Source organism: Silurus meridionalis, chromosome 21, assembly GCF_014805685.1.
Source record: "Silurus meridionalis isolate SWU-2019-XX chromosome 21, ASM1480568v1, whole genome shotgun sequence".
NCBI classification, from domain to species: Eukaryota; Metazoa; Chordata; class Actinopteri; order Siluriformes; family Siluridae; genus Silurus; species Silurus meridionalis.
In genome coordinates this window covers 8,372,882-8,395,777 of record NC_060904.1, presented here as the reverse complement: position 1 = coordinate 8,395,777, position 22,896 = coordinate 8,372,882, and the positions used below count along the sequence as shown (strand labels likewise).

General features: G+C 39.4%; 2 protein-coding genes across 2 annotated transcripts in view; one reads left to right on the top strand and one right to left on the bottom strand.

Annotated features, from left to right (window-relative positions):
- Nucleotides 1–7,969, top strand: part of vps41 (VPS41 subunit of HOPS complex) — a 47,028-nt gene extending 39,059 nt beyond the window's left edge. Inside the window, exons 20-29 of the mRNA XM_046877732.1 lie at nucleotides 195–236; nucleotides 336–386; nucleotides 2,179–2,316; nucleotides 2,405–2,459; nucleotides 3,436–3,576; nucleotides 3,806–3,942; nucleotides 5,516–5,615; nucleotides 5,701–5,745; nucleotides 7,356–7,435; nucleotides 7,783–7,969. Of these exons, the coding sequence (XP_046733688.1) occupies nucleotides 195–236; nucleotides 336–386; nucleotides 2,179–2,316; nucleotides 2,405–2,459; nucleotides 3,436–3,576; nucleotides 3,806–3,942; nucleotides 5,516–5,615; nucleotides 5,701–5,745; nucleotides 7,356–7,435; nucleotides 7,783–7,863 (870 nt within the window). The 3' untranslated portion in view covers nucleotides 7,864–7,969. The remainder of the gene's footprint in view (nucleotides 1–194; nucleotides 237–335; nucleotides 387–2,178; nucleotides 2,317–2,404; nucleotides 2,460–3,435; nucleotides 3,577–3,805; nucleotides 3,943–5,515; nucleotides 5,616–5,700; nucleotides 5,746–7,355; nucleotides 7,436–7,782) is intronic.
- A 362-nt stretch (nucleotides 7,970–8,331) lies between these two features.
- cdv3 (carnitine deficiency-associated gene expressed in ventricle 3) lies at nucleotides 8,332–16,051 on the bottom strand. Its single transcript, XM_046877733.1, has 5 exons — nucleotides 15,400–16,051; nucleotides 13,724–13,800; nucleotides 13,496–13,626; nucleotides 10,884–11,046; nucleotides 8,332–9,770 (listed from the first exon to the last, which is right to left on the bottom strand). The coding sequence occupies exons 1-5, from the start codon at nucleotides 15,622–15,624 to the stop codon at nucleotides 9,644–9,646; spliced, it is 723 nt and encodes a 240-aa protein (XP_046733689.1). The 5' UTR covers nucleotides 15,625–16,051; the 3' UTR covers nucleotides 8,332–9,643.
- Nucleotides 16,052–22,896: the final 6,845 nt, after the last annotated feature.

The window sequence follows — 22,896 nt, the reverse complement described above, 5'->3', positions numbered from 1 at the left end:
AATAATTGGTAAGGTTATTTAAAGGGCTTTGTTTCAGAACTGATGTGGTGAATTGATATGTATTATTGAACTGATGTTCAGCGCAGTTATAGATTGGCTTTGTTGATGCCGTGTAGTTGGGCGGCATGGGGAGAGCACATTGATTACTTGTCACAGATGTCTGAAAGATCCGCCTTTTTCTCTCCGCTTTTCAGAAAGCTGTTGACATGCTGCTGGATAATGAAGATAAAATATCCGTGAGTTCACCCCACTGCTCTCAGTCTTTGGATTAAAACAACACAAAGTCTGTTTACTGGTGTGTCTTGACTTTTTGTTTTTCCTCTCTCAATCTTCAGGTGGACATAGTGGTTGAAGAGCTGAAAGACAGACCTGAGTTGTTGCATGTGGTAAGCAGCAACTATGCAAATTCAGGGTTTTTTGTTCTTAGAATTTACTAATGACAGACTTAATGCTGGAATTAACCGATATCAAGAAAAATAAATAACGATAATTTCACTAGCAGTGTTTCAGACTTTGAGAATTTGAGTAGTTGTACTGTATAGTGAGCAGTGCATCAGCTACACATGAGGGAATTCTATTCTCAAAGAGTTCAGAACTGAAAGACTGACATATAGTTTGATTAAGTGCAGTTGACTGTCCCTATTAGGCTTTTGAGGATTTTGGCTTTGATTTGGAATACTCCTTTCATAATTTGAATCAAAATTCAGGTTTCACTTTAAGCTCCTGAAAACAAAAGCACAAGCTTCCTTTCACTCACTATAATCCAGTGAGACGTCAAAGTATAAAAAGTTGGTCTCTAGATTTTAGAATGCAGTAAATCTATACTAACACGTTTGTATAAACTCAGCATGCCTTGTTTCTGTTCTATAAGGTGATGGTGTTTACTGCATTATTAGCATGAATGTTGAAGTTTTGGAGGCTGATCTGTTTGATCTATCCTACTGTTTACGGATGAGGAAGTGAGAGCATCTGCTTTGCTCTATACAGGTAGTCGTCGACTTACGACCACAATCGCTAGCCGCCGCGTACGACAGTGCGTACCAGCTTCCGGCATCATTTCGCAGTACTGTACATAGCCTACTCTACTTACGACCAAATCGTGTTACGACCGGTCTGTCAGTCCCAATCGTGGTCGTAAGTCGACGACTACCTGTAGATATGGAACAAGGGGATAAATCCCATTGGCACCACAATCAGCAAGCAGTCCAATGGCAATATTTTGCAGGAAATTATCAGACCAAAACATTTATGAAAGAATTTTGTACAATACAATTTTTAATTACAAATTAATACCTTGACATCACTGAAAAATCACATTTTAAATATAAACATGTGCAAACTATTATTATTATTATTATTATTATTCGTATTGTTGTTATTTTTTCCTTTTAAAACGTAATGTTCTTCATGCTTTAATCATTAAGAACAAACAACTTTATAATTAGTGTACAGTTTAACAAAAACATTGTAATAGTTCAGTAGAATTCAATAGGATTTATGTCTGGTGACCGATAACAATCCAGACCTTTTTTCTCTCTATATAACTTGGACGTACAGTATGCTTTGGGTCAACGTCTTGTTCTGTGATGAAGCTGGTTTCAATTAGCTGCAGTCCAGACATAATTTCATGGTGTCACATTATGTAATTTTATGTGTGACACATTAGGTGTCACACATAATGGTAGCCATGCTGGTTCAGTATTCCTTTCACCTAGAGCCAGGAGCCAGGCTCAAACCTTCCCTGCTCCACAACAAAAAATATATTTCCTCCATGTTTGACTGTGGGTGTGAGACAGTGTGGTAACAAACATCTGTCTTGTTTTCCTTCTTACCCGAGTTCATCTGTTAGTCGAAAATGTCAAATATGAACTCCTCTATCTACAGATCTTTCTCTGGAAGGAACATGCATGTGTCACAAAAACTATAAAAAGACTTGGTGTTTCCACACTTTAAACAGGCTCTGTAGCTTAACCAAGAATGTAACCAATTTAACTGGTATTTCTTTGCTAGTTTAAAATTTAGTAACATATCAAAGTCCTCCAACTGAACAGATGGGAAAGCTGTGGCTTGACGACCTCCATCTTGTTTCTCTTTTCTCAATTGGCCTCTTATCAAATCTGCTCAAAGTAGTAGTTCACCTCCACAGCTGAACGAAGCCTCTGCATTGTCTTCTCTCAGTACCTGCACAAGCTGTTTAAACGAGACCACCACAAGGGCCAGAGATATCACGAGAAGCAGATCAGTCTGTATGCCGAGTACGACCGAGCCAACCTTCTCCCCTTCCTCAGAGACAGCACTCACTGTCCACTGGAGAAGGTACAACTGTAAAACATGACCAGCTCTTTTATCTTCTTATTATATACATGTCTGATCTTTGCTCTCTGAACATTTTCTTCTCTTGTAGGCCCTAGAGATCTGCCAGCAGAGACACTTTGTGGAGGAAACTGTATTTCTGCTCAGTGAGGCCATCCTTCTGTGGTCTTATTTATAATTATATAAGTCTCAAGTCACATAATGTCAAAGCAAACAGGGAGCAGATACACAAAATATCCGATCTGATCTGGGCTTTGTTTCTAAGGAAAGGGTCTTTTTGTGCTTATTGTTTTTCACATCCTCATCAAATCTAATAAAAAATCTTATTATGTAAGTTGAGCTTATTCGACAACAGTAGATGTTTTTTTAAATACCCTTATTGCTTTTGCTGTTTTAGTAGTCAAATGAGATTGTAGCTAATAGCTACTATATATAGATTATTTACAGAATATTTTACTACTTATTCAATCAGAAGTAAATTATTTAGCATTACTAATGATGCACATGACTAAAAAGTAGATGTTTTCAGGCAAAATGGTGTTTATTTATTTTCAATAATAAGCAAGTATTTCAAATAAGAAATCAAAGCTTACATAAAACAGTCATTATAAGAAAGAAATGACAAATTCATCAGTTAAAATCATATACTTTAGTACTTTTTGTGGGTTTTTTTAAGTTTCTGACGATCACTTTCAATGGTGAAAGGTTTTGACATTTCACTCTAGCATAATGTTTTTCTGAATTTCTTTTTGGGGTGGGATTGGAGCCTCCAATGTCAGAGCCTAACAATCATGTAAAGCTTTTCTGAGAGTTGAATGTCTTTAGGACACTTAGAGGTTAGCAGATTCCCAGCAACATGTTAAGCATGTGTGTTTTTTAACTACAGAAAAGAATGGAAAGGCAGATTAAAGCAGTTCTACATGAAAACAGGAACACGCTTGTTTTTGAGGACATTTTACCACAATAAACATAATAATTTAGCAATTATTCAAGTATTAATTGATGTTAAGTATAATTATTCGTTTAGAAGAAGATTTTAGTTTAGCACAAGGTTTGATAAATGCACATCCTAAGCTTTTGTGCCTGAGTTGACTGATAATGTCGTCGTTGCTCTATCTGCAGGTCGCATGGGGAACTGCAGGCGAGCATTACAGATGATCATGGAGGAGCTGGGAGACGTGGATAAAGCCATCGAGTTTGCTAAAGAGCAGGATGATGCTGAACTGTGGGAGAATCTTATCTCTTACTCTATAGATAAACCACGTACGTCTAGTCCAAGCTCGCTGCCATGCTGTTTTCATTTTGAAAGTCCAAATCTATCAGCGTTGTTTATTTAACAGGACCAGACATGTTTACGATGTTGATATTAATTAAATGGTTTAACTCAAGCATATGGGTAAACGTTTGAAAGGTTTTATAATACCCAAAATAATGGCTTTCAATAAGAGTTGGAAAGTATTACTAATTCAACCGCACACATTTTTTCCCCCAGCATTCATCACTGGTCTCCTAAACAACATAGGAACCCATGTGGACCCCATTCTCCTAATCCGCCGCATAAAAGAAGGCATGGAGATCCCAAATCTCAGAGACTCACTCGTCAAAATCCTGCACGATTACAATCTACAGGTAGAGTCGCCCGTTCCACTGCTGAATGTCCTCTATGCAAAACACCGTAAAGTGAACTGTATAAGAACAGGATTTATACTTGAGATTGAAAGGTGGTAATGTTTGTGCTTCAGGTTAATGTTAAGATGCCTTAAAAGAGTTTTTTTTTTAATTTCCAGGTAAATATGAAAGCTAGACAGTGCTGTTAGAGGAAAATAAACATTAATGAGGTGTTGAGATCACCCCGGTTAAGTGAAGTAAGCGTTGACATGTCTTTCATCACATTAGGACGACATGAAATACAGTTTCAAGCCAGAATCTCAATTAATATGGGACATCTCATGTTGGTTGACGTTATTTAATCTATAGCAAAGTCCATAATATATATATATATATATATATATATATATATATATATATATATATATATATATATATATATATATATATATAAAATATAGATGTGTGTGTATATGTATGTATGTATGTATGTATGTATGTATGTATGTATGTATGTATGTGTGTGTGTGTGTGTGTATATATATATACACAAAATCAACACCATTATACTTTTTATTCATTTATAGGCAAGTTGCATGTTGTGGAAAATATGTGTAACTAGTTCGTTTCTGTCATGGCTTCTTGTTATAAGAGCCACTCCAACCTCATTTTCTTCCTTTTAATTAGAAAATAAAATGAGAAAAAAAGAAAAGCAAAAACACAGCTTGTCATGTTACAGAGAAACAGGAAATCCTGTTTTGTTTTTTTGTTTTTTACATTTTTGCTATATTTCAAAACTTACAGATAAAACTTAGTTTTAAATCTTGCACAGCTTCCATACTATTTCTTGTGTAACCTGTTACTATACACTCCTGGGCAAAAAATAATAAATGGCAGAGTCCAAAATGCTACATATTCAACTTTTAATGGTAAAATGATTGTTTAGGAATTTAGCCAGAGTTAAAACAATGGCAATCCTGGAACCTCCTGTGCCACCATTTGCTCGTTTACTTTGACTGTTTTGGGAAACGCTAGTAACAGAGAATTTCATGTGGTCTTTTTATGTGGTGGTCTTGTACACAAAGATAAAAGTGATGTGAAATTGAACGCACGCCTGGGTTCAAAGCTTTTTATTTCAACTCAGCAACTCTGAATGGATCAATGAATCTACTTTCTGTAAAAAGCTGTCTGCACGATCCCTCCCCACACACACACACACACACACACACACACACACAGAGCTTTGTCTTAGGGAAACCAAAGGAAAAAGCTTTTTCACAACTAACTTACTTCTGCTATTTGTTTAATTGTTGCTAATTTCCTGACCAATAATTAGTTGTTAAGTTCTGGGTAAATGTTTGGGCAAATTTTGATCTACATGCAAATGGTTTCAATGGATGGATTTTAATGGATGATTGGGGTTTCAGGTCCCGGTGTTGCCAAGCTGCCACTCTTGGGCCCTTGAGCCAGGCCCTTAACCCTTTCACTGTAATATGCAAAATAAGTGCTTCACTGTGCTGTAATGTAACATGTGACAGGTATAAAACACCTTTACTTTTGAAGTTTGTAATTTTCCTCATGGATCTCCCTTTAGATTTTATTGCGTGAAGGCTGTAAGAAGATCCTGGTAGCAGATTCGCTTTCACTGTTGCAAAAGATGCACAGAACACAAATGAGAGGCGTTCGAGTGGACGGTAAAACACCATTCGCAGCATTCGTAGAATCCAGAAATGTCCAGAAAATACGTATTAACTGTTTTTTTTTTTCTCTTTGATGTAGAGGAGAACATCTGTGAGGCATGCCATGTCACAATATTACCATCAGGTATGTTTTGCAGCTTGAATCCTTGAAGACCGATATGGTCAGTAAGTGCTCCTTAAGGACCAGTACAACTGTCATTCGTTTGGACTTCCCTAGAATCCTCTTAATACTATCATTATGCCACCACGGGTATAGAAATCATCAATATTATGCAGAAACGCAGTATAACAGAGCGCATACAGTGAGAATGAATGCCATTACTAAAGCAAGAAACCCAACGTATACAATTCAGCAAGTCTCCTTTCACTGCAGCCACAGCTGCACCACCCGCATACATCATCTCTCACAGTAGTATCGATATGAACCCCCTAAAACGATCCCCCAGGGTGAGTTTTTCCGCACATTACAGTTTTCCTGGGGACCTGAAATAGTGTTTTTGTGCAAATTCTACAGGAAAAAGTTGGCTGGGCTGACCTTTCTTCAGGACATCCAACTTTTCTTTAAAAAGCCTGTCTTGTAAATGTCCTTGTAAGTGGATCTGTGTCTAAATCTGTTGCTTCTGTCAGCCGTTGTGGAACAAAAGAACAGCTATTCAAGCCACACAAATATATTTGAGCAGTTTGCGACAGACGCGGGTTGCAGGAGTCCACTCTCTGACTATCCAATTAAAGAAGGTAAAATTGCAGATATGCTTCTATGCCTTTTAGGGAGCCTTGGAGCGGCCTAATCATATTTAAATGTGTATTTAAATCAAACAAGTGCCCGCATCGTTCATTTCTGCTGGCCTTACAGCAATACATGATGTGACGGCTGAAATCCGATTAGATAGAAACTCTTAACCGAAACGCTATGAAATAAAGAGAATAGACTTTTGGGAACAATTTGATACATATTCATGGACTAGGTACTTCAATGTGATTCTGATAGAGTTCAGGCCAGCAGAGGCTTTGCCACTGTTTAGATTGTAGACTTGTACTTACCTTTTTTCGGCTTCTCCCATTAGGGGTCGCTACAGCGGATCATCCGTATTCGTGTTCCGCATGTTCGATTTGGCACGTTTTTACGCTGGATGCCCTTCCTATCGCAACCCTCCCCATTTATCCGGGCTTGGGGCCCGGCACTAAGAGTGCACTGGCTTGTGCAACCCTAATGGCTGGGTTTGGTTCCCTAACCGGGGATCGAACCCGGGCGCGGCGGTGAGAGCGCCGAATCCTAACCACTAACCCTAAACCACGGTACTAAAAACCGCTATTGTCTTTCCCTGGACCTAAAAAAGAAATCCTCATATTCTCCCCAGTTCAGTCACGTGTTATGATCTGTCTAAACGTGTAGATGATTAATTCACTCTCCAGTGTTACCCAGAAAAGCATGGTTTGGTTTATAATTTAGATTATTATAAAACTGCTTTGTGACAATGTTAATGTTAAAATGCGATGAGACATTTCATACTGTCATCTACTATGGCAGATTAGTTTATATCTTGCTCTTTATTACAATATAAAAAATAAAAAAACATTTTGTTGTCTAAATGCAGTGCAACATCTGTTCACCTCTTCACCTTTAACAGAAAATAGGAGCACATCTTATTTCTGGCTTAAACATTACAGTAAAACTCGTGCTAGAGAACGCAGACGACGTCTAACGCTTTTTTAAAAATCCACGTTGTGTTTCAGACACGGCTCAGACCTTCAGTGTCGTAGTCTTCCACTGCAGGCATATGTTCCATAAAGAGTGTCTCCCCTCACCAGGAACGGTAAGACTTTCTCTCCTTTAAAACTGAATACTCATGTGTCTGATCCCAGGTTCAAGATCACTACATTCATCTTCAGTGTAAAATGTTTAAATTAATTTTATTTTCTAATAAACATTTTCTTTTTTCTTCTCTTAAGTAACTAGTTGTTTGGGTTTAGGCATCATCTTATAATCATATGAAAACAATGATAATATAAGGCACAATGTTTAATCTTAAATCTAGAACTTAATGCTGGGATAAAACAGTGGCAGTGTAGATGCTGCAGATGATTTAATGTGGTTAAGAATTATCAATCAATCTAGAAAATGGGGCATGGAAACACATTTCATTTAACTTTCAATTTCTAGATTCCAGGTGGACAGTACTGCAACATCTGCAGTGCCAAGAGAAGAGGCCCAGGCAGCGGCATTCTAGAGATGAAGAAATAGTCTCCTTTCACCCAGTGACTCCTTGCATACATAGAGCAGGCTTTCATTTCGTAACACTGGGTGACTATTACAAACTGAGGTTCACTAAAATTTGTATTTTTGTTAAGCTTTTTGTGTAATGCACTTTTTTTTTTTTTTGCAGTGTGTGTAAACCATTTCATTTGGCATGAAAATAATTTCCACTCTCGTATTATTGGTCAGTGATGCAATGGAACACATACAGGAGCTTAAGATTGGGAGCCTGGGGGCTCTTTTAGGACAGGCAAATATGTATTAATCTATATTCTATAAACAATGAAATGAATCGGTAGTGCGCTGTGTCTTCAATGCATATTGTTTTTGGTTCCTGATTAAATAAACATGAAGTCAATACAACGAAATCACGAACACTGTTTTTCGGTCGAGTCCTTGTCCCCTGACCGCATGTGGAATATCAATGGTCAGTTTGCAGCACAAAGAAGTGGACACTTTCGAAGGTTATGCTTTAATTCTGGTTTGCCAATCATGAAATCAGATAAAAAGTATACTGAAAAGGGTAGAAAGAGAGGAAAAGGGAAAAAACATATGGAAGCAGTTAATCAAAATAAGGTCAGTTTTTCTGAACACGGTAAGCCTTGCACCAAATAAATGTTTTTTTTGCAATAAACAATCTGTGCTGAAGCAGAAGTCCAGAAAAAAAAAATGTCAACTACAATTTAGCACTACAATCCAGTCAAAGGAAGCAGGGAGGTGGTTTTTACTCCTCAAAGTGGAACGATTGAGGCAAGCAGCAGACTTTCACACACTCAGCAATTATCTCTCCAGAGGATGATAGACATTTCTCACTTATATATATTTATATATTTCAAATCACTCTTCTATGTGTTTACTCTTTACAGTAAGGCCACTTTTAATAGAATCGATTCAAATACCATAAGCTTTAGAGCCCCAAAAGCAGAAGAAAGGGGGGAGGGAAGGAAAAAAAGAACATTCAAGTCTAAGATGAAGTGTTAAATGCTCCTCTTCAGCTGGGATTGTGATCAGGCCCAAGGACTCTTAACCACAGATCTGCAACTAAAATAGTCTTACCCTCATCTCTGGCCTGACCTAAACACTCCCTGTGCTCATGTCATGAAAAGAAAACAACTTCACTTTCAGGAGTTCTGCTGATTTTAGCAAAGCAAAAAAAAAAAAAAAACAAAAATACAGATGTGTGTAATTTCAACAGAAGTTCAATTGATCATATAAGAGTCTATCCTCAGAAAAGGCTTTCTCAGGGGTCAGCTGATGTCCTATTCGCAGCTCTTCAACCATCCACTGCTCTAAATAAATCCACCATCAGAGAAGTTTGCTTGTTTTCACTGTCATAAGAAGGAAAAATTAGTCACTCGGTCCCCTTTGCCGCAGCCCTTTTGGATGTGTTCAAGAAGAGATCAGCTTGGCCAGCCAAGTGAGTGAAGTACTTGAGGGCACTGTACGAATGTCTGTGTGGTGTGTGTCAGTCAGTGTCAGAAAGAGGTGTGTGTGTGTCAGTGTCACAGAGAGAGATGTGTGTCAGTCTGTGTGTGTGTGTGTGTGTGTGTGTGTGTGTGAGAGACAGACAGAGAGAGGAATTGTGTGTCAGTGTCAGAGAGAGAGCTGTGGGTGTAAAAGGGAAAATAATTAACCATGTAGTATAGACGCGTGTGTGTGTGGCATCTCCAGCATGATCAGAACTGCATCAGTACAACGGCAGGTCATCTCGCCCTGTGGTTTCGGACTGCGCCACTGGTGGTGGGCTGAGGGGTCAGGACAGTGTTGCTTATTTATCCTCTAGAACAGAAAATTGGTTGTCTAACTGTAAATGCTGCACGGCTCCTTGACCTTCCCCTTCTCTGGCACGGCTCTTGTGTTTGACCACCTCAAACGTCTTCTCAATCTCTCGGTCCCTAAAGCAGAAACACACTGGCTCATTATTGTGCACTGGTGATCTAAAACAGAATCAACTTTTTTTTTCTTTTACCAGAATCATCAACATCAGGTGGTGATTAAATCATGTAAAATAAATGATCACATTTGTTTTTAACTTGCTTTTCCACATTATCTCACCTGAGCATTAGCTAAAAAAAACATTGGCTATCAAATGCTGGCAACATTGCAAAGATATGAAATGTCCCCAGTTGCCTGGAGCATTTCTGATGTGAACAGTGTCGAATGCAGCATTTTTGTCTTGTTTGGTGGAGTGTTGAGTACTATTTCCATACTAATTAAAAAAAAAAAACAGAATTTCAGGTTTATTTCTCCCTGCAAGGATGTTGTATTGTTAGTAATTGTTAGCGTCTCTAACTGCTTCCTGTACAGCCATATTCAGTACACAAATCTAATCCTACCAACGATCACATTCTATGTAGGCTAAAAGGACTAATCCAAGTTTAAAGCGAGTGAGTCCCAAGCCTATTTCAATCTATTTCAACAACGTTTAAGTCACACAATAACCTATATTTTTTTATTATAGCAGCAAGCAGTGACTAAGGGGCCCAAGCAATTTCCTGATTGACTTTGAAAAGAAGACTCGTGATCCAGAATCAAAAGCTAGGGGCAGTTTTACTGCTTTGTAAAGTTATAACATCCCCAAAGTCAGATAACCTGTCTGTCAAGTTACATTCTCACATCAAAACCACTTTAGATGCCTTCCTGAGAATAAAGAGAAATACAAATCATGATCTAACCTCGAGCTGTTTAAAGTTATAAGCAGTTTTACTAATATGTGAACTACAGTGAACCCTATTAGAGAGGATTTTCTGCAGAAATAAATTCTTGTAGTCCTGTAGTACTCCAGTACTCCTTAGGATACAAAGTTTGTCCTGAATAAATCCCACCATTGCTGAGAAATGCCCTCACTTCCTGTTTTTGGTAACTTTGTGGTATGGGTGATTTTACAGTTTAGTGATTAAAGATATTTTAATAGGGTGTCTGTGCCTCAAACCCGAACGTGCTGCAGTAACCTGATGCTGAACTGATTAGGACTGTTAGTGATCCGGATAAAAGATGAGCACTCTTACTTGCGGGTCTCCACATGTTTGGCAGTTGCTGAAAGCGAGGGGAACTGCGCATCACTGAAGATCTCAGGAGGCCCCTGCGTCGGTGCCTTTTTTACACCTAACCGAGCCCCAGGGGGACGATATACACCAGCAGGCTTGGACTCAGGAACTTCTTTCTCTTCGGCTAGACACAAAAAACAGCAGTTGAAAAATTGATATTAATAAAGTTCAAAGTTTTTAGGGAAACACATACACACACATTAGGGCTGCAACAATTAAACGTTAATAATCGATAATAAAATCTGTGGTCAACGAATGGCGTTATCGATTAGTTGGGCTGTTAGAGTTACGGGTGAGTGAGACAGCAAGAGAACACAACCGCTTGTGAAATGGCGGGAAGTTTGGGGTCAATCAGCAGCAGGAGAAAGTGTGCGTCCCAAGTCATGGGAGCATTTTATATTAATCGCAACAAAGAACACTGTAACCAGCAGGTTATGCAAAGCTGAGCTTGTGTGCTATTAAAGTACCACAGTGATACACGAGCGTGTGAAAAGAAAACACACTGGTGAAACATCAGCAGGGTAAAGAAAAACTGTAGAATCCTCATCGTGTGAAAATGGTACCATTTAATGAAGTGCTGTTGTGTAAACTGTTTGCTAACTTCGGTACAGTCACACTGGATTGTTCTGTCGTGACTCGCGAGCATCAGGTTGCGCAATCACTTCGATCAGGATGGATTAAATTAAAAGCGGCAGCAAATAACAGAAGCAGTACATAATTACATTTTTAGTCACTTGTGGTTTTTAGCGAATGCTATTGCATGTTACTCATTCTCTCTAAATGTTCTTCTCGTTCTCTCTCCAAAAGCAGCTCCATATTTAACCAATTAAATATATAAAGCTAGATTAAGTTTTTTTTAATTATAAGAATTTAAAACCCGGGACACACACACACTAAGCTGATGGTCGGCCATTGGAGAAAATCAGGGGGATTTTGAGTGATGGCTTTAGTTTTTTTTCTCCTGCACTGATGGCTCTGTTTGGACGGCATCAGCTGGTTCTCGGCTGGTTCAAATCAGCGGCAGAGAAAGAGAATCTGATTGGCTAATTAGCTTAGTGAACGAGCACACGGAAAAGAAAAACAGAACACGTAAGTGGTCATTCTTGCTCTAGCCTTTGCAACTTAGCAGACATGATTATAAAAGCTACCTGTATCAGTTAGTAATGATCGTGGCAGGTGGAAACACTGCTTTGCTTTAGCTATTTACAGTTCTAGCTTTTCTGGTTGGTTACAATGGTTGTATATTAAATTTATGCAAATATCTTAATTATCATACAAAATTGTATTCATTATATATTCTAGATGCTTATATCTTCACAAGTGAACAAAATGTCTTTGTATTTTTTTAAACAAAAACTGTCAAAACAATTGTGTTATATTTTCTTTTGATTTTTAAACATTGTAAAGTACACTTTTTTGTAAATCAATACCCTGAATTAGTTTCATATAGTTATAATGAGCAAAACAACTTATTTAAAAAATGATCCGATTAATTGGAAGAAAAAAAAAAAAAAAAAAAGAATCGCCCAAACAATCCATTATCAAAATAAATATAGTTAGTTACAGCCCTAATATATACATACACACAAAATAGAATGTCTCAGAATCAAATAATCAAATCTGGTTATTAAATTTACTTAAACATAACAGAAAAGACTACAAAAAAATGTAGGTCGAGTTTGGGAGATCGTCTGTCTATAGTATGATATATTCTAAACGGATGCAAGTCAAAGAGTATAACATGACTTCCAGACTTCACAGTGCCACAAATTCTCAAAGCCCTTTTCATTTTTACTTTCACATTGTGCTAAATGCTTCCTGTTCTATTTCGTTTAATGTCGTCGTCGTCTTCTCCTGGCTTCTCCCATTAGGGGTCGCCACAGCGGATCATCCGTCCCCATACCCCCCCCCTCCTCTACATCTGCCTCTTTCAAACCAACTACATGCATGTCTTCCCTCACCACATCCATAAACCTCCTCCTTGGTCTTCCTCTCTTCCTCCTTCCTGGTGGCTCCATCCTTAGCATTCTCCTACCGATACCCATGTCCCTCCTCTGCACATGTCCAAACCATCTCAATCTCACCTTCCTCACATTGTCTCCAAAACCACCTAGATGTGTTGTCCCTCTAATAATCTCCGGATCGGCCGTTCTATTTCATTTTATGTGGAGGGAGGGGGGAGGGACTTTTTTGTAATAATTTATTAATTTAAAATATAGTGTAATAGTAAAGCTCTTTTAAAGCAATTATACAACAAAATAGACTAAATTAAAGCTTTTTTTAACTAATCCATGTACAATTTTTCGTCCCCTTCACAGTCTGAGACCCTCTTTAGCAGGACTGTGTATAAGAGGTGTTAAAATTATTCTGCAGGTGAGAAGTGATGTTCTTGTATATGCATATCATGATGTAGCTGTTACTTGTATGCATGAACGGAAAGGGAAAAAGGTATTACAATTGGACCCTACTTTGTGGCACGTTGCTTGAAAAATGGCAAAATTTAAACCGTGTGTGTGTGTGTGTGTGTGTGTGTGTGTGTGTGTGTGTGTGTGCGTGCGTGCGCATTCACTCACCCACAGGAGCAGTCGGTGGAGGAGGTCCAGATTTGTTCCAAGGGCCGGATACTTTATCTCCACTGACTAGTATGATCTCACCATCCTCGCCCACTTCTTCTTTTTCATACTCCTCCTCTTCTTTTTCATCACTATAAAATGTGGAAATTCACACCATTAATACAAAAAAAAAAGTGAACCACACTTAAATTATATCATGGATTAATATGAAAAACATTCAGTCCTTACCTGATCTGCAGAGCATGAAGCCTCAGGCCACTGTAGTCCACCTCCTTCTGCTCAAACTCCTTCCATTCCTCATCCTCCTGCACATGGAAAAGCAAAATACTTTATGCAGGCAACTTGATGTAGTTAGAAATTAACCAGTTGGAGCACCTTACATTTACAAATACATTTTCAATTTTAGAAAATTACTTAAACACTTCTCTCTTGGAAAAATATGATAGGGGGCAGTTTTTCTTCCCGTCTTCAGTTGTTTGGTGAGAAACTTTTTGTAATTTTTTTTTTACAGAATTAATTTGCACAAAATTCGTCATTATTTCCCTCAGAAAGAATGAACAATTTCCACAATGCTTCTGTTTATTCACTCCAAATGTGTTACACGCGTACAGAAACCGACTCCATTATCCTGTCCAATCCAATTAACGCTTCATAATACACAGGGAAAATAACCGCTCTTTTGTAACCAATTGTTTGATTGTATTTCGCAGCAGTTTGTCACGTTTGCATTGTGCTAGTCAGTAACTGGTTTAAAATCGGTCAGCCATCTGCTTAACATGGCTCCTCACAGGGCCACAAAATATTAATAAAATTTCCACCTATTTAATTCTTTAGTATTTTATATCTGCTGGCATGCAGTGAACACAACTGCACCCACCACCTGTAAAAGGAGAACTGGGAACCCCAAGATCCCACTGGTGGCTTTCAAACACACAAACACAACTAGAAAACAAGATCAATATGCAAAACACAAAGAAAACACTATTCTTTTTTTCAGTATCTGGTTTCTGGGGGACAGTTTCAGCTCTTTGTGCTGTATGAGAGAGATAATGGAGCTGTACATTTTTCTGAGACCTGGCAACCTAGAGGGATTCTTCCAGCACAACCATATGGTTACATAAAATAAAAAACACTATCAGTGATTTTAAGATGTGATTTTAACATTTCTGTATGTTCATAAACAAAACACTTACAGATATGTATATACACACACATACATACATACACATGTATATTACAAATATTATAATTGAGTAATCAGCTAGATCATTAGCATCCCATGACAAATTACAAACTCTCTTTAATAAATAGCTTTTTTTTTTTACTTTTCGACTTAATAATTACTCTAAAAATGATCTCATAACTTCTTTCATGGATGTATTTGGTGTAAACGCGGTATGCTGATGATCGCTCCACTTCTCGAACATGTATAAACGAGCTAAAGAGCTAAATATTTAACACGTGAGTCATAATCGGGGGGAAATCTAGCAGGAATAAAACGTGCTCGGATTTAGACAGTGTGAAGTAACCTGTGAGGAATCTGAATCAGATCAGATGTCCGTCCACATGTCCTGCCTAAATCACGTTGCTAACCCCCGCTAGCGAGGCTGTAAAAATGACACGATGACTCTGCAGCAGGCGGTGTGATGGACAGCCAGGGTGAGATCAGGAGAAAGAAAAGGCCCAGTGTCCACACTCGAACTCTCACATGAACATGGAGATGGAAATGGACGTGGCGAGCGCAGCCGCCATGTGGACTTCTTGAATTAGCTTGCTAGCCTGATCCTAACCTTAGAACCGAAGCTAACTCGCTAGCAACCAGTTCATCGAGTGGCAGCTAGCGCCGGCCTCAGCGGTACTACCGCGCCACACGCGTGCGGGACTGAAGACACGACCGAGTTTACCTTCTCAATGTTCGCGTCTTGGTTCTCGTTTTTCGTCGACTTCTCCCTGTCTTTCTTGGCCTTCTTGAGCGAAGCCGAAACCGAGGCCGAAGTCGAGGCCGAGGCCGGGGCGCTCACCGGGCCTGCTTCTTTTCCTTTTCCCTTCTCCTTCTTCTTCTTTTTATCTCGCTTCGCGAAGAAGTCGTCGAGGCTCTTTTCCGCACCGGGTGTCGCAACCTCCGCCATTTTCTCAAAGAACTCTCAATCTCAATTCAACTTCAATTTCTCTCACCGAGCCAAAACTATCGGCTGTCAGGCAGCGCTTTCTACATCAGGAAAAGGCGATTTCTTTAAATAGATTTCCACCGCACGCGTATGTCACACACTCAAATCGTCAAACACGCCCCGGTTCGCGCTGCTGCCGCCACATTGACCAGCTGGAAGTGGGACTTGACGCTGCTGTTTGACTCGCGACTCAAACCGCAATCTACCCTACTACAAAGTGCGCCAAAACAGCGCGAGACCGAAGTGCGCCTATACACATTTTAGCACGCTAGTACGCGGTTTTGGACGAAACCATTTATCCAGCGAGCCAACCGGATGGAGTTTCGTCCCAAAACGGATTACCCCGGATTGGAAAAGTGACTGGCTATCGACTTTCATAGATTCAGAGAGTACAAATTACATTAAAATAAATAAAAATTTTAAATTATTTTAAAAGCTGAATCTTGGAAGTAATCTGAAATTGTACTTTTCCAAACACATCCACCTAAAATGTAAAATATATTTATTGCTATAAATCGATTGGATTATTCTAATGTGCATTTAGCACGTTTAATGATAATAATAATAAAGATAATAATAATAATAATTATTATTATTATTATTATCATTATAGCTGCTGCTACTGTTGTTGTTATTATATCATACAATACGGTGCAAAAGTTTTAGTTGCTGAAGAAATGCTGGAAAGTGAGAATGCTTTAAAAAGTAGAAGTGTTAATAGTTTATTTTTATCAAATAACAAAATGGGGAAAAAATTAAATAAATCAATATTTTATGTGAGGTCTTTAGGTCACATCCCTAAACCCAAATTAATTATCAAAGTACAGACCCATTTAAAAGATTTTAGAAAATATTATGCTCCCTCTTACAAGAAAACAATATAACAAAAACAAAAAAGTTTCAGTCAGGTTTCACGCACCATAATAGCACAGAAAAATCACAAATGCTAGTTAAAATCACAAATTACCTGTTTTATCTTTATACCAAGGCTACATCTTTCTGTTAGTTTTACTAGATCTTATTGCTGCACTATAGATCATGATTTTCTCCTGGATCACTTACAGAATTAAAATGGCATTTATAGACAGGCATTAAGTTGGTTTAAATCCTACATTTCTATTCGTTACCATTTTGTAGATTTAAATGGAGAACAATCCAGGCTAATGCAAGTACATTATGGGGTGCCTCAAGGCTCAGTTCTAGGACCTCTCCTTTTCACAATATACATGCTTCCCTTGGGAAATATATTTAGAAGATAACTTTATATTATTAAATTCTGATAAGACAGAGACTTTGCTCATCGGCCCAAGAACCAGTAGATAGAAGCTCCATCAATTAAACTTGCATTTAGAAGGATGTACTGTAAATACTAGTAAATACAAGTAAAAAAAAAAAAAACACTGGCTGCCTTTGAGTTTGGTATCACCTACATACTATTGCTACTTACTTACAAAACACTAAATGGTTTAGCTCCCATATATCTATCCAGTCTTCTAACATGCTACAATCCTGTTTGAAATCTCAAAAATGTAGACTCCTAGTAGTTCCCATTATAGCAAAGTCGACTAAAAATGGTAGAGCATTCTCACATTTAGCTCCTAAACTTTGGAATAGTCTTCCTGACAGTGTTCTGGGCTCAGACACACTCTCCCAGTTTGCGCACAGATTAAAGACCTATCTTTTTAGCAATACCACACACCAAAAATCCTAACCTTGTACTCCAGTACATCTGATCAAATGCACATTTGCTAATTCATCTCCTTTGCTTCTCTTTCTCTACCCATCCCGAGGCATCCTGAGGTTGCGCCAGCTCCAGTTGTGTCCCACCTCATAAAGATTATGGACCTTTAAAGAGTAGATGCGACCCCACAAACATCCCGAACCATTTAGAGACGTAACAGCACTATTTGGATCCCACTTCATCCAGAATTTGGAGATTGGACTTTAAACATTTAAAGGCTCTGGCATAAAGGAGTTGGTGTTGTGTCTATGATGATTTTAGATGTTGAGTTGCTCAGTAGCTCCTGGTTCCACAATGTGAATTGACTCTATAAGACTGTAGAAAGGACATTACTCATAATCTCACACTCCAGTGCTCATGGTAGTTCTCACTACCGTGTTTTGGTTTTTTCAATTATTTGTAAGATTTATTATCACACTTTTGATATCACCTAAATGAGGATGGGTTCCCCTTTTTAGTCTGGTTCCTCTTAATGTTTCTTCTTCATAACATCTAAGGAAGTTTTTCCTTCCACAGTCGCCCCAGGCTGCTCTTTAGGGATAAACACATATAATTCTCTTTAATTCTAAAGTTCTGTAAAGCTGCTTTGAGACAATGTCCATTGTGAAAAGCGCTAAAAAATAAACTTGAACTTGAACCTGATTCAGTGATGGGTCATGCATTTCACAGCCAATTCTTCAGTGGTCTCCTACCTAAATCAATCCACCAGCAACAGCTATAGAAACAATCTATTTTATACAGAAACACAATATAACAGATAACTGCATCACAAACAGTTATCTAAAAGAGAAAATGCAAAAGTAGAAATGGTTCAAGAAAAAGCTCAACAACTGTTTTTAACCAGTTTTGGCTGACCTTTTCTCACAATGTCTTGTAAATATATCAAATCAATTTCTTCTTCTCTATGAGCCATTGTGGAATGAAAAAATAGCTATTAAATCCACCAAATATATATGAGCTTGTGCGGTTTTCTTCAGTTGCTCGTTGCGAATTCTGACTGGTAAAATGCTTACATGATTCTATGCCTTTAGAGGCCTTGGAGTCAGCAAGTAGCAATCTGATTGGTTAAAGCAAAAGCATTAAGCAACATAGATTCGGAGCAACTAAGAGTATGCGCTGTTCTTTTCTGCTGGCTTTACAGCAATATGTGATGTGACAGCTTAAATCTAAATTAAATAAACAAATAGAATTTTCAACATAAAATGACACTGCTGCTCCTTGAAGAAGCACACAAGAGAAATGCTAGGAAGAGAAGAGAATAGAGTATTTGTAATAATGTACAGGTAATACCAATTTAAAAATATATTTAAATGTCAGTGATTCTGAGAGAGTTTAGGCCAGCAGAGAAGTTTCTTTCACCTTAGAAATATTGCTAAAATTAGAAATATGATGTTGTTACAGGATGCAGAAAAACTAGTTTATGCTTTTGTTACATCTAGATTAGACTACTGTAATGACAGTAATATTGTCTGTGTGTTTGAGTAAATGCATAAATAAGCTTCAGTTAGTTCAGAATGCAGCAGCAAGGGTTCTTACTAGATCTAGAATATATGACCACATCACACCAGTTCTAATCAGTCTACACTGGCTCCCAATTAAATCTCGTATTGATTATAAAATACTACTACTGACATATAAAGCACTTAACGGTCTCACGCTGCAGTATCTGAGTGAACTTCTGTGCCATATGATCCTCCATGCCAACTTAGATCAAAAGGTGCAGGCTATTTGTTGGTACCTCAAATAATGAAGACTAAAGCAGGGGACAGATCTTTCTTTTATAAAGCCCCACAGTTATGGAATCAGTGTTTGGGACACAGACACAGTCTCAGAGTTCAAGTCAAGGCTGAAAACATATTTATTTAGTCATGTCTTTAATCAGTATAGTTTTCTTAGGTAAAGAAGCAGATCTGGAGGGATCATGGCTATAGAGAGTGAACTGGGATATTTGTATGCTGTCGTCCCCTCACTCTCACACGTTCACTTAGGTTTGTTGATGGTGGTGTGGTGGGTCATCTCTTTTCCCAGAGATCCCTCATGTTTGTGTTACCTTCTGGTTCTCCCTTTTATTAATGCTGCCATAGCAAATCTTGCTGAAGTCCCCAAATGCACAATGTCCTTAACTTTAATAAACAATAAGGAGACATAATAATCCATATCCTTCTTTTCCTGTCACTCCTCTTCTCTCTCTCAGCCTGCCGCTGTGCCAATGGATCTCTAACTGCCTGACAGACAGACCACAAGCCGTACGGGTGGGCAAACAAACTTCATCCACTCTCACCCTCAGCACTGGAGCTCCCCAGGGTTATGTTCTGAGCCCCCTGCTGTACTCACTGTACACATAAGACTGTGTGGCCACTTCCAACTCCACCACCGTCATCAAGTTTGCTGACGACACTGTTGTGGTGGGCCTGATCTCCAACAACGACGAGACAGCCTACCGACAGGAGGTTAAAAACCTGGAGAGATGGTGCCAGGAGAACAACCTTCCCAGTTTCTTCCCAGTGAACAGTTTTGGGTACCTAGGTGTTCACATCACACAGGACCTGTCTTGGTCCTGTCACACCAACACCCTGGTGAAGAAGGCCCGGCCGTGTCTGTACCACCTGAGACGCTTAAGGGACTTTAAACTACCCTCTCAGGAGCGAAAAACTTTTTACACCTGCACCATTGAGAGGGTAGCATCACTTCCCGGTTCGGGAACAGCACCATGCAGGACAGGCGAGCCCTCTAGAGGGTGGTGCGTTCAGCTAAACGTACCATCCACACCGAGCTCCCTAACCTGCAGGATATCTACAGCATGCAGTGTAGGTCCAGAGCCAGGAAGATCATAAAGGACCTCAGCCATCCCAACAATGTACTCTTTTCTTTGTTGCGTTCAGGGAAACGCTCCCTGAAAGCGAACACAGAGAGAATGAGGAGGAGCTTCTTCCCGCGGGCCATTCGGCGGAACACCAGGAAACACCAAGGATCTAAAAACTGGCCCACTCTCTCAATCATCACACTTTATCTCTGCACATATCTCACTTTTCGCACTACGACACTTTAAACTCTGGACTCGCACAGCACAGTGCACTTTTTATTTTTATACCACACTATACCGCACACGGACACTTTACACCACATCATACTGCACACGGACACTTTATAGACAATCAAAAACCACCTTAAATTTTTTACTATTTTTTACTATCTTTTACTGTTGTATACTGTTTTACTGCTTACTGCCATAATCATATTTTTGTATATACATCTTTTTCTCTCATATACATCTTTATATATTCTTTATATATTCTTATAGTTTTTATAGTTTATTTATCTGCCTTCTTTTTCTTTGTTTTATTTTTCTCCCCATTCTATTCCCTCATGCCGAACCGTCGTAAAAAGCATTTCACTGCATGTCGTACCCTGTATGTATGTGGATGTGATAAATAAAATTTGATTTGATTGATTTGATTTGATTTGATCTCTCTCTCTCTCTCTCTCTCTCTCTCTCTCTCTCTCTCTCTCGCTCTCTCTCTTGGTCAAGTTATACATACTCCTGAGGTTCCAGTCACCACTGTTCCTGCCCCTCTTCCCTCTGCGGATTTTCCCACTTTGTCCAGTCCTGCCTCTGAATAGTGTCCCCTTCGATTGGAGGCCACTCTTTGCAGCTGGGGACGATTTCTCATCAATGCGGTTCCATGAAATACCGGAGTAAGAACAGGAGCTTTGAGGATGGATTTGGACTGTAGTTAATGTCAACAGTCTGCTACACTGACTCAGGACTACAGTTTGTTCTGATCATCATCACTGTACCCCGCAAAATCTGTGATATCTGTAGTCTGTAATAAATGGACATTCGGTGCAACCCAGATGAAGATGGGTTCCCTCTTGTGTCTGGTTCCTCTCAAGTTTTCTTCTTATGCCATCTCAGGGAGTTTTTCCTTGCAACAGTCGCCACCGGCTTGCTCATCAGGCACAAACTTACAAAACTTATCTTATTCATTTTTATCACACATTATCTGTGTAAAGCTGCTTTGAGACAATGTTTATTGTTAAAAGCTCTATACAAATAAAAATTAATTAAATTGAATTTAAGAAGCCTCCACTGGTGTGCCTACACTTTGCTGGCACAACAACACACAAAACAGCATACAAAAACAGTTTTTGAAGGTAGGTAGGTTGTTCCAAACATCTTGTAGAACTAACCACAGATTCAATTCAATTTATTTTTATTTGTTTAGCACTTTTAACAATGGACACTGTCTCAAAGCAGCTTTACAGAGATCTTGTGTGGATGTAGGTTGCATCAAATCTTTATGTCTCTTCATCTAATCCCAGCGAGACTCAATTATGTTGAGATCTGAAATTTGTGAGGACCAAATCAATCACCTTTAGGACTTCTTGTTTCATTCTATGCTCAAGATAGTTTGAAATGACATCGGCTGTATGTGTGGGGTCGTTCAATTTAAAATCAATTCATTTCTATTTCTATAGCGGTTTTAACAATTATCATCATGGAAAGTGTGTGAAGGTTCCCAGCTCTCTTTAGAGACAGGATGGCCAGTAGAAAGGTAAGGGCTCAAAGGAAGGCTTAGACAAGGCCTCAAGAACTATGGCCCTGCTCTAGTTGGCACCTGAGGCCTCAGGGTACTGTGGAGGAAACATGTCACCAGTGGATTTTTACCTAGCGACTGTTTAGTAAGCATAGCATGATAAGCCGCAATAGCGGACACGTAAACCTTTAGGGTTAAAGGAGACAACCCTTTGGTGAACTGTTCCTGTAGAAATTCCAGCACTGGGCAGTTAACTGGATCTAACTGGTGACCTTCGCACCATATAGTGAACAGGAGCCATACAACCTCCTCGTGGAGGGAGCCCTGGATTGGAGAATGGTCTCTACCACCTCGGCTGCGAGACCAGTGGCTAAAAGCTGTACACCCTCAGGAGCCACAGCCACCACAGCTCAGGGCAGGGGTAAAGCAAAGCGCTCCTTGCCTGAGACAGAAGATCCCACCTGAGAGGAATCTCCCAGGAAGGGTGTTTGAGAAGGTTTACCAGGTCGGTGAACCATGGTCCATACCTCCTGCTTGCAAGCATGGAGCTACCAGGAGGAGACGGACTACATCCCAGCCAACACTCCCAGGAACTCCAGAAGGGGGGGCATACATGGGTAGCCTCGGCCATGCCTGCACCTTAGTGTCCAGTCCGAGAGAAGCTGGGTGAGTGAGGGAAAACCAGATGGGACAATGTGAAGTCTCTCTAGTCACAAAGAGGTCCACAAAACTTCCCCCATATCTGCTCCACCACATCAGGGTGGAGCCTCCACTCCCCTGGCCTTAGCCTTTGCCTCAAAAAGGCATTTGCTCCTTGGTTCAAGTGCTCTGGGATGTATACTGCCCTCAGTGAAAGCAGCTTTCCTTGGGCCCACAGGAGGATCCATTTCAGGAGAACCCTTTGGTCCTGAGCTACCACTGCAGGGGTCACATGTATAGGTGGCACCACATCGG